The sequence below is a fragment of the Quercus suber genome, unplaced genomic scaffold (genome assembly GCF_002906115.3).
Source record: "Quercus suber isolate HL8 unplaced genomic scaffold, Cork oak 2.0 scaffold_66, whole genome shotgun sequence".
In the NCBI taxonomy this organism is placed as follows: domain Eukaryota; kingdom Viridiplantae; phylum Streptophyta; class Magnoliopsida; order Fagales; family Fagaceae; genus Quercus; species Quercus suber.
In genome coordinates, this window is record NW_027069531.1 from 559,566 (window position 1) to 575,606 (window position 16,041).

Below are 16,041 nucleotides of genomic sequence, written 5' to 3' on the forward strand. Positions count from 1 at the left end.
TGACTTTTCAATGACGATTCTCTCTGGAGATATCAAGACTAGCCCTACTCCAGAACCTTTCCGGTTCGCAGCGCCGTCTACATACACTTCCCAGCGGGCAGGATCTTGCTGAGAAATTATGCCAACCGATTTTCCATCCATGTCTCTCTTTGTCATTATTTCTTCTAAGCTGAGCTCCGTGAACTCGGCCACTAAATCCGCAAGGATCTTCCCTTTGACTGAAGTGCAAGGCATATACTTGATATCAAAAGCTCCTAAAATAGTGCCCCACTTGGCTATCCTCCCAGTGTAGTCGACACTTCGGAGTACTGTCTTAAGTGGGAGTTGTGTGAGCACAACGACAGTATGTGCTTGGAAGTAGTGGGGCAATTTCCGTGTGCCAAGTACTACTGCCAAAATAGCTTTTTCCAATGGCAAGTATCTGATCTTAGCCTCATGTAGAGACTTACTTACACAGTAAACCGACCTTTGTATACCTTGATCCACTCTTATCAGCACTAGACTTACAGCATGGGGAACCACTGCGATATAGGCAAATAAGACCTCATCTAGTTCAGGGCTAGACATAATTGGTGGCCGAGCCAAGTAGTCTTTAAGTTATTGGAAAGCTGAGGTACATTCTTCAGTCCATTCAAATCCCTTCCACTTGTTGATCAGTGAGAAGAAGGGTTTACACCTATCCGCGGACCTGGAGATGAATCGGTTCAAAGCAGCTACCATCCCCGTTAACTTCTGAACCTCTTTCGGATTTTGAGGAGGCTGCAGATTTTGAATAGCCTTTATCTGATCAGGATTGACCTCAATTCCCCTGTGTGTTACCATGTAACCCAAAAATTTGCCTGATCCCACACCAAATGAGCACTTCGAGGCGTTTAAGCGCAACTTATGTCTCCATATCGTTTCAAAAACGTTATCTAGGTCATTCACATGCTCAGAAATAACTTTGCTTTTTACCACCATATCGTCTATATAGACCTCAACACTTTTGCCTAGTTGTGATTCAAACATCTTGGTCATCATCCGCTGATAAGTAGAACCTGCATTTTTTAGACCTAATGGCATCACTTTATAATGGTAATTACGAATGGGGGTAACGAAAGTGGTTTTCTCTTGGTCATCTGGGGCTAACAGTATCTGATGGTAACCTTGGAAAGCATCCAAGAAACTCATCCGAGGATGGTCGACAATAGTATCTACTAATTGATCAATCTTCGGCATAGGGAAAGGATCCTTAGGACAAACCTTATTTAAGTCCGTGAAGTCTACACAAACTCGCCACTTTCTGCTCTTCTTCTTTACCACCACAGTATTTGCTAACCATTCAGGATAAAAAACTTCTTTAATAGCCCCAGCTTGTTTGAGCTTCGTCACTTCTTCTTTGACTGCATCCACATGCTCTTTGGATGACTGCCAAAGAGGCTGCTTCTTGAGTACACTCAGTGGGTTGACCCTCAAATGATGGCAAATGAACTCCGGATCCACTCCTGGGGCTTCATAAGTACTCCAGGCGAATACGTCAATATTTCTTTTAAGGAAATCAATTAGCTCTTCCTTCTCTGGTTGAGGTATCTGAGACCCGATTTGAAAGTATATTTTAGGATTGCTCCCAATTAAAACCTGCACTAAGTCCTCGCATTTAGCACCTTCATCAAGATCTTCGACGGGTGGTAACTGACCTCTTAACTGCTATAAGTATCCCTTCGCCCTGGCTGAAGATTCAGTCTCAGGCTCGTGCTGTATGGCAGCCACCAAACATTGCCTAGCCGAGGATTGATCTCCGCGGATTTCACAAACGCGCCCTTCGGATGGATATTTAACTTTTTGATGCAGAGTGAAGGAAACAGCCCCTAGCGTGTGTAACCAAGGTCTAGCTACAATTGCCGTATATGGGGAATAAACATCTACAATAATGAAGTCCACTTCAACTACTTCTGAGCCAGTCTGTACGGGCAGCCATATTTGTCCTTTCGGGGTGACCATCCTCCCCTCGAAGCTAACCAGGGGAGAACAGTAAGGAGTTAAGTCATCAAGCTTGAGGTTCAACTCCTTGTAGAGGTCAGGATACATAATCTCCACTGCGCTACCCTAGTCCACCATCACCCTCTTCACATCATATCCCCTGATCCTGAATGTGACTACTAAAGCATCGTCGTGAAGTTGAATAGTTCCAGCTTTATCTTCGTCCGAATAGCCTAAAACGGGTAGGATAGCCTGTCTAGAGCTCCTCAGATCTCGACCAATATCCCCTGCTGGTAGCCGAGCCACTAATGTAACTTTGGACGGCCAGGACCCTATTCTTCCTGGCGCTGCGAAAATGACGTTAATAGTACCTAATGGAGGTTTCGTAGAATCTCTCTTCTCGGACTCAAAATTCACTTGACCTCCTCGGCCATTGGAGTGGTGCAAAAGGTGCCTCAACCTGCCTTCACGGACCAACTGGTCCAAATGATCCCACAAACTTCTGCAGTCTTCAGTAGCATGCCCATGGTCTTGGTAGTATTGACAATAGAGATTGTGATTGCGTCTCTCAGGGTTCCCTACCATTTTACTCGGCCACCTAAAGAATGATTCGTTCTTAATCTTTTCCAGAACTTGATGAACTGGCTCCTTGAACACTGTATTAACTGCTTGAGCATTTGTTGACCCGGATTGCCCAGTGAAATCTCTCCGCGGCTTATTGTTGTTGTAACGATCCAACTTGAAGTCCTTCTTGTCCTGAGGGATAACCTTATCCTTACCCTTCCCTTGCTGCTGATCTTCTTACCCTTTTATATTTTTCAATACGGTCCATAAGTTAACGCATGTTAGTGACAGGCTTGCCAGACAAGGATATCCTTAAACCATGCTCAGTGGGAAGACCCAGCTTAAACGTGTCTAGGGCCATTGCATCAAAGTTGCCCTTCATGTCGTTAAACATCTCCCAATATCTATTCGAATACGCCTTAAGGGACTCACCTTCACGCATGCTCAAGGATAGCAAAGAAGACAAGGGCTTAGCCACCCTTCGGCATGTGACAAAACGTGAACCAAAAGCTTGAGTGAGCTCTTGGTAGGAATTGATGAAGTCTGCTTTCAGGTTGTCGAACCACCTCATTGCCACGGGTCTAAGACTAGAAGGGAATACCTTGCACATCAGAGCTTTATCTCTAGAGTAGACAGCCATCCTTTGGTTAAAATGACTCACATGTTCCACAGGGTCCGTTTTACCGTTGTAAATAGTGAAGGTTGGCTGGTTAAAATGCCGAGGAAGCTTTGCTCCTTCAATCCTACACGTGAAAGGTGACCTGGAGATTTGATTCAAAGCCTTGCTCATGGCATCATTTCCCACCCCTCCATGTGATGGCCTTGCGAGGGTGTTCATCCTCATATGAAAAAGATTCACTGATTGGAGTTCGAGACCTTTGCTCATAAGTGATGTCTTGTTCGTCACTCGAGTCGTCATCAGAATGCAAGGCAGTACGTTTTCTTTTCACATGGCGCAACTCCCTTCTTAACCTTTCAATCTCTATTTGCATGCTATTCTTCTCTGCATAAGACACATGACTTCTGCCACGAGGTTGAGTTCACTCAGTGTGTGTAGTATGCATACTGCCTTCACGATCTTGTCTCCGCTCCAAATTGAGAAAAGGGTCTATATGCTGAGACGCCCCATATTCTGCCGGTTGTTACCCTGATTTGGCCATGACCAACTGCTGCTGCTTCCCCTTACACTCAAGCTCTCCTTACAGACGGCACCAATTGTAGGGTTAGGATTTGTGGCCCAAGCCCAAAACAATGAATTTGTAGAGTATGGGTGAAAGAACTGGTTTGATTATGGGATCAACAACAACTAATCACAACCCTCAAGCACAAACCAACATGAATTTACACGTAAAGAATGGGTGTCCGAAGAGCTATATTATTGATTATGTGATGAATACAAATCTTAGGATTACAATAAAGCTCTTATTCTTTTCTTCTCTCTTCTTTTTTTTCCTCTCCTTTTTCCTCAAGAGCTTCTTTCCTTTATATAACCTTCCTTCTGCTCATCTCCATCGTCCACTTGTACCTCATCCGTAACTCATCCGTAACTCCACTTAAGTATATGTCATGTCAAGCATCTCCTTTAGCTCTGCGTGAGTGGCGGTAGGTGAGGATACACTGTTTAGGAGTCTTCTCCACATAAATGTGGCCAGAAAAGTTGTTGCAGAGCATTAAATACGGTGGTAGCAGCTTTCTCTCTAGATATTTATTCATCCTTATCATCTCCAAGTACACTCAGAGCTTATCTTGATCAGGAGGAGTCCTCGGAAGATCATTTTAACCTTTTATACGCTCAATTGATCCACACTATTCGCGTCCGAGGAATAAAATCTCCTTGGACGGAAGGCGGTCTCCTCGGATGGCCACCATTCTTCTTTCCAGGGATCCTTCTTCCAGGTGGGCCTTGCCCTTACCATCTCCTTCTTTTTGGATGCGCAGTAATCCTCATATGGGCTCTCGGCCCACTATATTAGATTGAGCCTTTTTCCACCCATAAAATTTATTACCACATTAATTTATAAGTTTTTTTTAATAAATTTGTTGTAGCTTTATTTCCCTTTTTTCAAAAAAATTATGTAACTATAAAATTTTGAGTTTTTTTCTTTTCTTTTTCTGGTGACTTGTTACAAACTTTGGGAGAAAATTAGCCTTTACCCCTTTCGCGCAAAATATCTAGCATTTTGCCCCCTTTCCCAAACTAATTAAGGAAATGCCCCTCTTTAGAAACTTGATTTTCTCAAAATCAAGTTTTTTTTTTATTTTTTATTTTTATTTTTTTATTTTTAAATTAGGAGCCTTGTAGTGGCATTTTAAAGAGCCTATAGTGACGTTTTAAGAACTATAGTGGCGTTTTGGAACTCGAGCTCCATGAACTCAAGTTCCATGCAAGGTTTTTTTTTTTTTTTTTTTACCTATAACTAGAGTTCATGGAGTCGAGTTCCAAAACGCCACTATAGGCTCCTTAAATGTCACTATAGGCTCTTTAAAAGCTACTATAGGCTTAACTCGATTTTGAGAAAATCGAGTTTTAAAAAAAGGGACATTTCCCTAATTAGTTTGGGAAAGGGGGCAAAATGCTGGATTTTTTGCCGAAAGGAGCAGAGGCCAATTTTCTCCCAAACTTTGATAAGTCATGGTTGGCTAGAATGATGAAATTGGTATTGGAATTTTGTTGGTTTTAATATTTTCCAAAGTAAATCCAAGAGATTCTAGATACTTTTTTGGACCAAGCAAAGCGCTGATTTTTCTAGTCTCCCTAACTATAATTTCTCAACCACGTGATCATTCTCTGCGCATAATCTGTGAAACAAAATCCGAGAGATGTTTAACATTCCATGTGAAAGATCAGTCAACCACTTCATTTGACCACTTCGTTAAGTTGTAAAAAAGAAACAGTAATAAATAATTAATATTCAAGGATATTTTTTCTAGATAAGTCTGAGTTTGTTGTATATAATTTTGGCTTCCAATGAGATTTTCATTTCATTTGGCTAGTACTAGGTCTTGAAAGTTGAAATGTCTGATATTTTTCTGGAAGACATGCAATCTAATAGTCAAATATTCGTACTTTTTTGGTGTCCAAAGAATTTTATTTGGTGAGGGATAATTCTTCTTAACCCCAGCCCACCATATAAGGGGTTTGCTTAAAAAAAAAAAAAAAAAAAAAAAAAAAAAAAAAAAAGGAAATTGAGTTAACCACACTGTGGTTTGGCCCGTTTTAACAATGCCCACCCTGATTTGAAATTTGTCACTTAACCCACCTAGGTGGCCTCCGTTAGACCCCCGTTACCCACCTTTCCCTTTTCACCTTAAAAATGGGGTAAATGTGTCTTTTTCATTATATTTTATGTCTCTCTCTCTTTTCTCTCCTTCTTCTTCTACTTCACAAAAACGTAAAAGAAAAATATCAAAAAACAAGTCAAGATAAAATTTGTTTCATCATTTGTTTCACCATGGAAACACCAGCGCAAGATTCAAGAGCATCCCACCCAAGTTTTCAATGTCTATAGCATTTACATGTGAGAAAGGAAGTTAAGACAAAAAGTGTTAAGGGAAAAAAGAAAAAAGAAAAGAGGAAGAGTACTAAAACAACTAGTTTGAATTTAGCTCTCTGTTTGGCATTAGGAACAATACTCAGAAAAGTTTTTTTTTTTTTTTAAGGACAAAGGAAAGTATTTAGCATGAAAGATAATTACCTCTTTTAATCTTTAGATCTACTTCTCAAATTCCTTATCTGTTAGAACACCATCCAATCGTTTAGATCTACCTCTCCCAAACCCAACAGTTTCTTTATAGCATATTTAACAGTACTGTGAGGTTTGCTTAATCCAGGGAAATTATGAAATGGTCAACCAAGAGAGTTTGGTTTAGAACAAGGATCCCGAATTTGAGTGCTCCAGTCAGCATCTTAAGAGATAGTCCTCCAAGCAGAGAGACACCAAAAAGGGATTTAGAAGAAGTAAGCTTTGACAAGCTTCCATCCAAATCCCAGCCACCCCAACTTTAAGTCAAATTCCAAACCCGAAAATGAAGTATCAATTACAACTCTTGCCCCGAATTTAGCACAAGTAGATAAAACATTTCCTATCTCTTTGTTGTTATAAAGCAAGCCAGTTGGTTGACTGTTGGTTAGAAATGTATACCCATGGCTTATTTACAGTATCAAGTACTTCAGAAATATCTTCTCTGTCAGCTTAAATCCATCTTCACATTTGGTAGGTACTTTAGAAATGTATACCCTCTTTCTAAAACTCTAACCCTCTTCTTTTGCTGGGTTCTCTAAAAAACCCAATTTGCAAGTAAAAAAAAAATCTTTAAAAAAAAAAAAAAAACCTAGAATCTGGCAAATCCAACACCACAACCAACTCACTGAACCATCAAATCATAGCCTCACCAAACTACCACCACCAAACCACCACGTTGTTAGCCACGCCCAAAACCCCAGATCGGATGCAAAAACAAAGAAACAAGAAAAACCCAGCAAAAAAATCAGCCAAAAAAAAAAAAAAAACTAGCAATCTAACATATCCAAACCACAACCAACTCACTGAACCATCAAATCAAAGCTCACAAACTACTACCTCCAAACCACCACCGTTGTTAGCCACCCCCAAAACCCAGATCGGGATGCAAAAACAAAGAAACAAGAAAAACCTAGCAAAAAAATCAGCAAAAAAAAAAAAAAAAAAAAAAAAACCCAGCAAGTTCGGGGATTTCACTTTGGCAATCAAAGTAAAGAGAGAAAGGGATTATGGGTTTGGGGATTTTTGGGGGTTCTAAGGTAAGAAAGGGAGAGAGCTCGTTTCTTTTTTTAGGGTTCTATTTGGGTTCTAATTTTGGCTTATATAGTAAAGAGGAATTTCTAACGGAAAGGGCAGAGGTGGGTAACGGGGGTCTAACGAAGGCCACTCAGGTGGGTTAAGTGACAAATTTCAAACCACGGGTGGGCATTGTTAAAACGGCTAAACCAAGGTGGGTTAATTGCAATTTCCCCTAAATAAAAAAAAAAAAAAAACGTTTTTAATTTGACAAGTACCAATACATTCTCAACTCTTATAAAAAGTCCTCAATTTAAATTTAAACTTCGATTTGTTCTTGTAACTTTTTGGGCCTTTTAAATAAGCAGTCAATTTACTTGTAATACCTGTAACTAATTATTATAATTTTTTTTTCAAAAGAAAAATTATAACAATCTGATTAAATAGAACTATACAAGAATAAAAATCATTTTTTTCTTGCAAAGGTGTAATAGTGTTGAACTTATATCTAATACACACTTCTGTCAGGTAGTCTCATTTCCATTCACCAAATTTCCATTATGTACATTATATCTGGGGCACAGACTACAGAGACCTTTACAAAAATATGTCTGCCATGTTTCTCCCATATACGTTGCCGCAATGTATCCTCGTTTATAAAGAGAATTCAAAACTAATAACATGAAACACAGACATCTGGTTTCAAATTTTGGAATTCAGAAAAATATCAAATCAAAAAATTGATTATACATCAACCTAAAGCTCTAGTTCTATGGTATTCTATACACAATTTGCTGCCATTAACCTATTACATCTTTGACCTAGACATCTTACTTGTTGGTGTGGTTTCAATATATATCTTCTGGTACATGGTAAGTTGAGAGGAAAAATGCACTCCGATGCTTCTGTAAGAACCTGAATCACAAGATGTACAATCTCTCTCAGGATGAGTATAATGTGATAGAATGTCATTCTAGAAAATTTCAATAAAATGACATGTTTGAGGCAAGTTATCTAAACTTTTTTCCCCTAAACAAAGACCTAGAAGTATAAATAGTGTACTTATCTAAAACTTGATAATTAATTAATATCACAGCAGCTTAAAGAAAGCACACACAATGCTCTACTTAATGGAACAAAAACTAAACTGTTAGTTTCTAGTAATAAACCTCGAATCCACGAGGATTCCTTGAATCCACGAGGATTCCTTGAATCCACAAGGTGATAAGTCTAGAATCCATCAGAGAAAATAATAGACAAAGTCTGTATTTTATTTTTGAAAACCAAATTGTCTTGGAGGCTACAATGCATTTTAATAGTAAAAAGAAACTTATGGTGGTTTTCTTTTAAATAGTAAAAGGAAAACTTAGGGTGGATAAAAAACCTAAGATATAAAATCATAATTTGACTAAACAACATTAAAAGCATCTAAAAATAAGAAAATAAATATCCTAAACTTAAAATAACGAAAATTACATAAAACTAGCTTGTAACCCCATGCATATGCATGCATAGATATACTTAAAGATATATAATAAAATGCATAATATAATTCATATGTATATAATTTAAATACTATTGATAGTCATTTTTATATTTTGTTAACTCTTTAAAAAATTTTGTAAGGATATTATTAGGTATAAAATGTAAATTGTCCATTTTTTAAAAAAATTATTGTAAAGTTACAATTCATTTATTTCAGATTCTTTGGTTTTTGTACTTTCTAACTCAATTGGATAAATATTTATGATGTGGTCCCACATTTGATTCTAAAATTAAGGAAAAAAATCTCTTTAAGAATAAATAATTTAGGACACATGGTGCAAAATTGGAACTCTAATTTAGAATTCTAATTTTGGTTTCTCTCAGTTTCAGCTATTATTATTATTATATATATAAATGTGTCCCACATTTAATTCTAAAATTAAGGAAAAAAACTCTTTAAGAATAAATAATTTAGGACACATGGTGCAAATTGGAACTCTAATTTAGAATTCTAATTTTGGTTTCTCTCAGTTCAGCTATATTATATATATATAAAATGCCATAATTAATAAATTACAAAAGTTAAATCATAAATTCTTTCCTACATCATCAATATTCTAATAATGATTTTAAAAACATATGAGGCAATCAAAAAGGATTTGAGAATGCTAATGCCTACGTTACAAAGAGCAAAGGAAAACCAAATTTATCATATTAAAACGTGACCATCAAAATTTTCTTGCATTCACAAATACAAGAATAAAACCAAACTTGACTTTTCGAATAAAAGGACAATAAATATGCCTATTCATTTTGTCAACAAAAGAAAACTAATAGAAATCTATATATATCACTGCGCACCTTTAGTGCGGTGGTCACTTCACAAGTATAAATGCTTGTGGAGTGTTGGGAGAAAGGGTCGGAGTTCAAATCTCTAGAGGGAGCTTCACACACATATATATTTAAATTAGACTAAAGTAGAAATTCTATCTTGTATCAAAAAAAAAATCTATATATCATAAATACTAGCTATAAAAAATAATAATTAAAATGTTTTTGAAATTAAAAGCAAAATAAAAAATCTCACTTTTCCCATCAAAAAAAAAATCTCACCCTTTGTTCATGAAGTTATGCTTCATACTAATTTGGTAAGCTAAAAATAGCTAGAAATTAATAAATGAGTACTGAAAAGGCATCCTTCAATGTCAATTTTGGAAATTTTTAGCTTGGTATCAGACTGATCACTAGCATTGTCGTGTCTCTACTCTCTAGCTAGTTGCAGAAGAAGCTGACAAGGCTATGGGCTACGAGATATTCTTCACTATTGTGAGATGAATGGTTTAAATAATTTGAATTACGTTTACTTCCTTGGGGCCCCGGGGGTTGAGGGAGAAAAAGAAAGAAAGAAAAACATCTCCACCACACTATACATTTTTGTCCTACAGTAATGCCACCAACACAACTTTTTTCATAATAAATTTATAATTATTAAAGTGATTTATTGTGAGTGGTGGACGCGTAACTAACACTCATGAGACTTAACAAGTTTTCTTGATCATTCACAACAGACTACTTCAGCAATTGTGAAATGTACTTTGAAAAATAGTTGAGTCCGTTGCACTATAACCATTGCTAAGGGATGCATGTGATTATAGGAGGATGTGGTAGATGGCTGATGCAAGGCATCAATCAGTAATTTGGAATCCTTCAAATATCACAAAGTTTAGCTACCTTGTGCTTCATAGCCATAGTCACTACTAGACGAGATGCATGGGCTTCTCCAAGTATAGGATCAAGTGAAAGATGGAATGAAAAATTATTTCACTTGTATCATGTAATATCTCAGCCTAATTTCATGATTAATTTATGAAATTATATATTTGTTATTATTTTAATTACCTTAAGTGTATAAGACTTTGATATTGTGATATTATAAAAGATATATGCTCTTTTAATGTTATAGAAAGAAGTTTATAAAGGAAGGGGTATAAGTGCAAAGTTATTTTATTATTTTGGCCTATCTAGAATATAAGGTTATGGAGGGATAGTAAGTAAATGTTAAAAGTTGTAAAAGTGAGTCATCAACTCACTTTTCCCTTAGCAATTCACGTGCCCCACCCAAAACTTTCTCCCTAATCTTTTCTTTGTTGCTACACCAAATTCATTCTTTTGTTTCTCTGTTCTTCTTCCTTTGTCCTTACACGACATCACCTTCCTTCTGATCACCAACAACCCTCCTTTTCTTTCACCGAAACCATATATCTCTCTTTAAAGAAGAAATTAAAAGCTTAACACTAAAGTTTCAGCTTCAAAGTTTGTAGGTAAGTAAATAAAACTATATCTTCTATTGGGTATTTTGATGGTGTGACTGTTTTCTTTAGTTTCCCTTCTATATTCTCTAATTTGATTGTTAGAAGCTGAAATTTGTGGTTTTGTGTTAGCAATTTGAAAAATTGAAGATATTATAGTTAATTGGATGCCTGTTAATGTACTCTAACATGTATAGTATAGGTATAAAAATACCCACACAAAATGAAGGCCAATTGCAATTAGTTGATGATTTTGTGAGAAAATATGTTAAAGCTGTCACTGTGATAAATTCAGTGTTTAAAATATGAAAAATATGGATTAAATCACATTTTGTTAATTAGGATGCTAGGAGTAGTTCTTATGAATTCTAAGATACACACGTTTGTAATGGAAGTGGCCTCACAGCAATTGGATCAATAAAAAAATAATGGTTTAATTTCTAAGTTGAATGAAATTCTGTTAGAACAGATTTGAGTATGTTGTCTTGTATGATTTTTAGTAAACCATAGTTTTATGCTTTGACTCTAAAATTGATATGGTATCTACTAGACATCCAGAGGAGTGACTCTGTAAAATTTCATGAAGATTGGATGTGAATAGATAGCCCATTTGTATTTTATAAATGAGGTATATGTTGCTAAAATAAGCAGTGAACAGTATATGATATACCTGACTTTAAGGATTTAATTCTAAAGTTAGGGTGAATGTTTTGAGCTATAAATTAGCATGCTCATCTTTTGGTATGTTTGGATCATAGAAAAATTTTTATGCTTTGGTTTCTCAATGGTTGGTACATAATGTGTTTGATGAATATATCTTGTGCTATGGGAACCTTTGTGTGATGGGAATTAAGATTTTCATGAGTTTGAGATACAAGTTGAGTTCGAGATGCGCATGATTGGAGAGCTGACTCACTTCCTAGGATTACAGATTCGCCAACAAGATTCAGTTATATTTCTTTCTCAATCTAAATATGCTAAAAATCTTGTGAAAAAGTTTGGTTTGGAATCTGCTAGTTCTGTTAGAACCCCTATGAGCCCAAATGTTAAACTTACTGTAGACTGTTTAGGTAAGAGTGTTGACTCCTTTCTTTATAGAAGCATGATAGGTAGTCTTCTTTACTTTACTGCTAGTAGACCTGACATTAGTTACAGTGTTGGAGTGTGTGCTAGATATCAGGCTAATCCCAAGGAATCTCACATGACTGCTTTAAAAAGAATTATAAAGTATGTCAAAACCACTGCTGAGTTTGGTGTGTGGTATAGCAAGGACACTAATGGTGTCTTAGTTAGGTACTCTGATGCTGATTGGGCTAGTAATGTTGATGATAGAAAGAGTACTTTGGGGGGTTGTTTTTATGTGGGTAACAATCTTGTCTCTTGAATGAGCAAAAAGCAGAACTCCATCTCATTATCCACTGCAGAAGCTGAATACATTGCTGCTGGTAGCTGCTGCACCCAACTCCTCTGGATGCAAAAACTCCTTCATGATTATGGTATTTGTCAAGAGCATCTCACTATCTATTGTGATAATACCAGTGCCATAAATATCTCTAAGAACCCGGTTCAGCATTCTCGAACCAAACACATAGAAATTCGACATCACTTCATTAGGGAGCTTGTCGAAAATTGTACTCTCACTCTTGAGTTTATCCACACTGATGATCAGAAGGCTGACTTGTTCACCAAACCTCTTGACAGCAAACGTTTTGAATTCCTTCATCAAAACATTGGTGTCATCTCCATGGATTGATCTCCTTCTCTTGCCCCTCTTCTTCATGCATATGCATCTAGTTTTATGCTTTGTCTTGTTTAACATGTTTTGTGTGTTTACTTTCAGTTTTGTTTATTTTGTTTTTAATATAAAAATAAATAAATAAAAATTGAAAAATCAGAAAAATAAAAAAAACAGTGTGTGTTTTGTGTACTTTGGTATTTGTGTACCTTAGATGGCCATTGAAACAAAGTTTCTAAACTTTGTATCTTTTGTAGTTTAGATGAGCATCTCTATGCACAACTAAGCAAATGAGCTTTGTGGCTCTTGTTTGTGATGAGTAAGATTAGGTTATCTCTTAAAACTTAACACTCATATCACTCTTTTTGACGGATAGGACTAGAAATTCTAAGAGAAAGGCATAAATAACCATCTCACCACTGTTGCCCATCAATCATAATATAACACTTGTATGTTTCGGCATAGCAAAAGTGCAGTGTCAAAGACATTCGTATACTTCGGCATAGCAAAAGTGCGATGTCAAATGCTTAACATCTTGGGTATTTCTTTTCTCCTTTTTATGCCCATGTATGATATGCTAAAAATAAAAGAAAATGTGCAAAGAAAATTAAAAGAAAAAAGATTAAAAATGCTTTAAATATGGTTGCAAGCGTGTATTCTAGGAGATGTGGGAGTTATGGGATGTACCTCTAAGGTGATAATCCCCATCAAACAGTTATGATTGTGTGTGAGTTAAAAGTTATTTTCTCATATCTTAGATCGTCATAACATGTATTCACATATGCAATCTTGTGATGTTTTTCACACACAACACGCAATATTCTTTGCTACTTGTGATACATGTGCAGGTACAATGTGATTTGGTCATCACAAAGGTTTTATATGTGCTAATGTATGCTCACTAAACTGTCTTAACTTGTTTTTGAAAAATAAAATTGGTTAGACTTGTTTAGTGTGTGTGTGTGTGTTTTTGAGGATCCATATGCTTAAATTTCTGTTGAGAGATGAGTTTGAGAGCTTTATATGTTGAGTGGATCATTGGTTGAGGTGTATGTTGGATTGCATTCATGTCTGTGTTTTTCTCTTCTCGAAAAACTACTTTTTATTGCTGGCTCGACACCTCCTCGACACCTCATCGATACCTGGTCATCTGTCGAGCTTCTCAAGCTTTTTCTTATCACAATCTCGACACCTTCTCGACACCTGATGGATCGATCGAGAAATCTTATGTCTCCTCGATAGATTCTCGACACCTGATGGATCGATCGAGATTTACTTGTTGTGTCTGATGTCTTCTTTCTCGACACCTGTCTCGACACCATGTGGATCGATCAAGAAATCTTCTGTCTCCTCGATACCTCCTCGACACCTTTGCGATCGATCGAGCTTTTTATCTCTGAAATTGGTCTTGCATCTCGATACCTCTCGATACCTTCAGCTGTCGAAGGCAAATTTTCTCGACACCTTTCTCGATAACATCCTCGATACCTCTCGACAGCTCAGCTGTCGAGAATTACTAAGGTGCCTATAAAAGCTACGATCGCGATTTTCTCTCATTCTCACTCGATCTCTCTCGATCTCTCCGAGGCTTTTCATCTCCCTTTCACCCATTTCCCACTCAAAGCTTCAACTCTTCATCATTTTCGATCTTCCCTTGCATTCCATCACCTGGTATGTTCTTTTTCCCTTACTTTTTCATGCATTGCATGTTTTAAAACCTAGGTTTTGGGATTTTTTGAAATTTTTGGGGTTTTTCAAAATTGATGAGTTTTTATTGAAATTTTGGGTTAGGTTTTCACTTAAATGCTTTTAAAATGTCATACATTGCATTCCATGTGCATTAGAATGATACTTACATGCATTTAGATGTATGCTATATGTATGTGTGCTGGTAGGATTGGATTAGGCTAAGCCCATGATGCCTTTTTGATTTGCATGTCACATGCTCATGCATTCCCATGCATACGTACTTTTTGTTCAATATGTTTTTCATATATGAACTGTTTTGGGACTTTTCTGATTATCTTCCTCTCTCTCTCTCTCTTTCTCATTCTTTTACGTTAGTAGTGTCTATGACACCCAAACGTAAATCCACTCCTGCTTAGAACCTTCTGCATTCTGGAGCTTCTACTTCTTCTGATTCTGCTCCTCTTAACCTTTGGTTCTGTGATGGAGATGCCCATAAGGCATTTTCAGAGAACTTTTCTCGATGAGGTGTTCATTCAGAACGTCAAGTCATTTTAACGGACTTCACCGATACTGACCTTCCCTCTGTCATTCACAGTAGGGAATGGGGGTCATTGTGTGACATCCTGGTCTCGTGCTAATACAGGAGTTTTACTCCAACATGGACGGGATCGATTGTTCAGTACCTCTTTTTTTCACTCGCGTTCGAGGTACGCGCATTCCTGTCACACCGCAGCTGGTTGCAGATGTGCTTAGGGTACCTAGGATAGAGTTTCTTGACTATCCTTTTTGTGAGCGTCTAAGGACTATGTCCAAAGATGAGCTCATTTCTGCTTTCTGTGAGCACCCTGCTGATTGGGGTGAGCATCAGTACACATCATGTAGGCCTTTTGCTAAAGGTCCTAGATTTCTTAACATGGTGATGACTTTTGTACTCCATCCTCTCTCTCACTACAACTCCATCACTGAGCCTCGTGCTTGATTTTTGTTATCCTTATTAGAGCATCTTACTATAGATTTTCCTTCTCACTTCATTCTTTAAATTATTGATGTTTATCTTGATTCAGCGTCCCGTGATAAGCTCATCTTCCCTTCCGCTATCACGAGGATCTTATGCCATTTTTCCATTCCCTTTCCTATGTCCAACCACTTCACACACATCTCTGTCGTAGATGCCGCTACCGTAAAACGTAGTGAGGCGTAGTTTAGGTCGCGACAGACGGATGCCACTCCTCCCTCCCATTCGGCTCCGTCTAGATCAGCTTCATCTACATCTGCTCCTTCTTCCTCTTCGAGTAATGTATCTCTAGGAGATATTATGGCACAGCTGCAGTGCATGGACACTCGCCTTGATACATTCTCTGCTGAGTTGTATCGGGTGAATGTTCATGTTGGTCGTATTGCACGACAGCAGGCGACCATAGGTGGTTTTGCTCCAGAGGCTACTCCTTCACCACCTACTCCAATAGCTTCAAATTCTGAGGAAGATGAGAATGATGAGGATGATGATGATGATGATGGGGATGCTAGCTTTGCTAATGAGATG

The 16,041-nt window shown here is 37.3% G+C and overlaps 2 protein-coding genes across 2 annotated transcripts; one reads left to right on the top strand and one right to left on the bottom strand.

The window, feature by feature from the left end:
- Positions 1–2,085: 2,085 nt before the first annotated feature.
- LOC136067293 (uncharacterized) lies at positions 2,086–3,442 on the bottom strand. Its single transcript, XM_065772931.1, has 2 exons — positions 2,842–3,442; positions 2,086–2,756 (listed from the first exon to the last, which is right to left on the bottom strand). Exons 1-2 carry the CDS (start codon positions 3,440–3,442, stop codon positions 2,086–2,088), a joined length of 1,272 nt encoding a protein of 423 aa, XP_065629003.1.
- An 8,521-nt stretch (positions 3,443–11,963) lies between these two features.
- LOC136067294 (uncharacterized mitochondrial protein AtMg00810-like) lies at positions 11,964–12,458 on the top strand. Its single transcript, XM_065772932.1, has one exon. The coding sequence runs from the start codon at positions 11,964–11,966 to the stop codon at positions 12,456–12,458; it is 495 nt and encodes a 164-aa protein (XP_065629004.1).
- Positions 12,459–16,041: the final 3,583 nt, after the last annotated feature.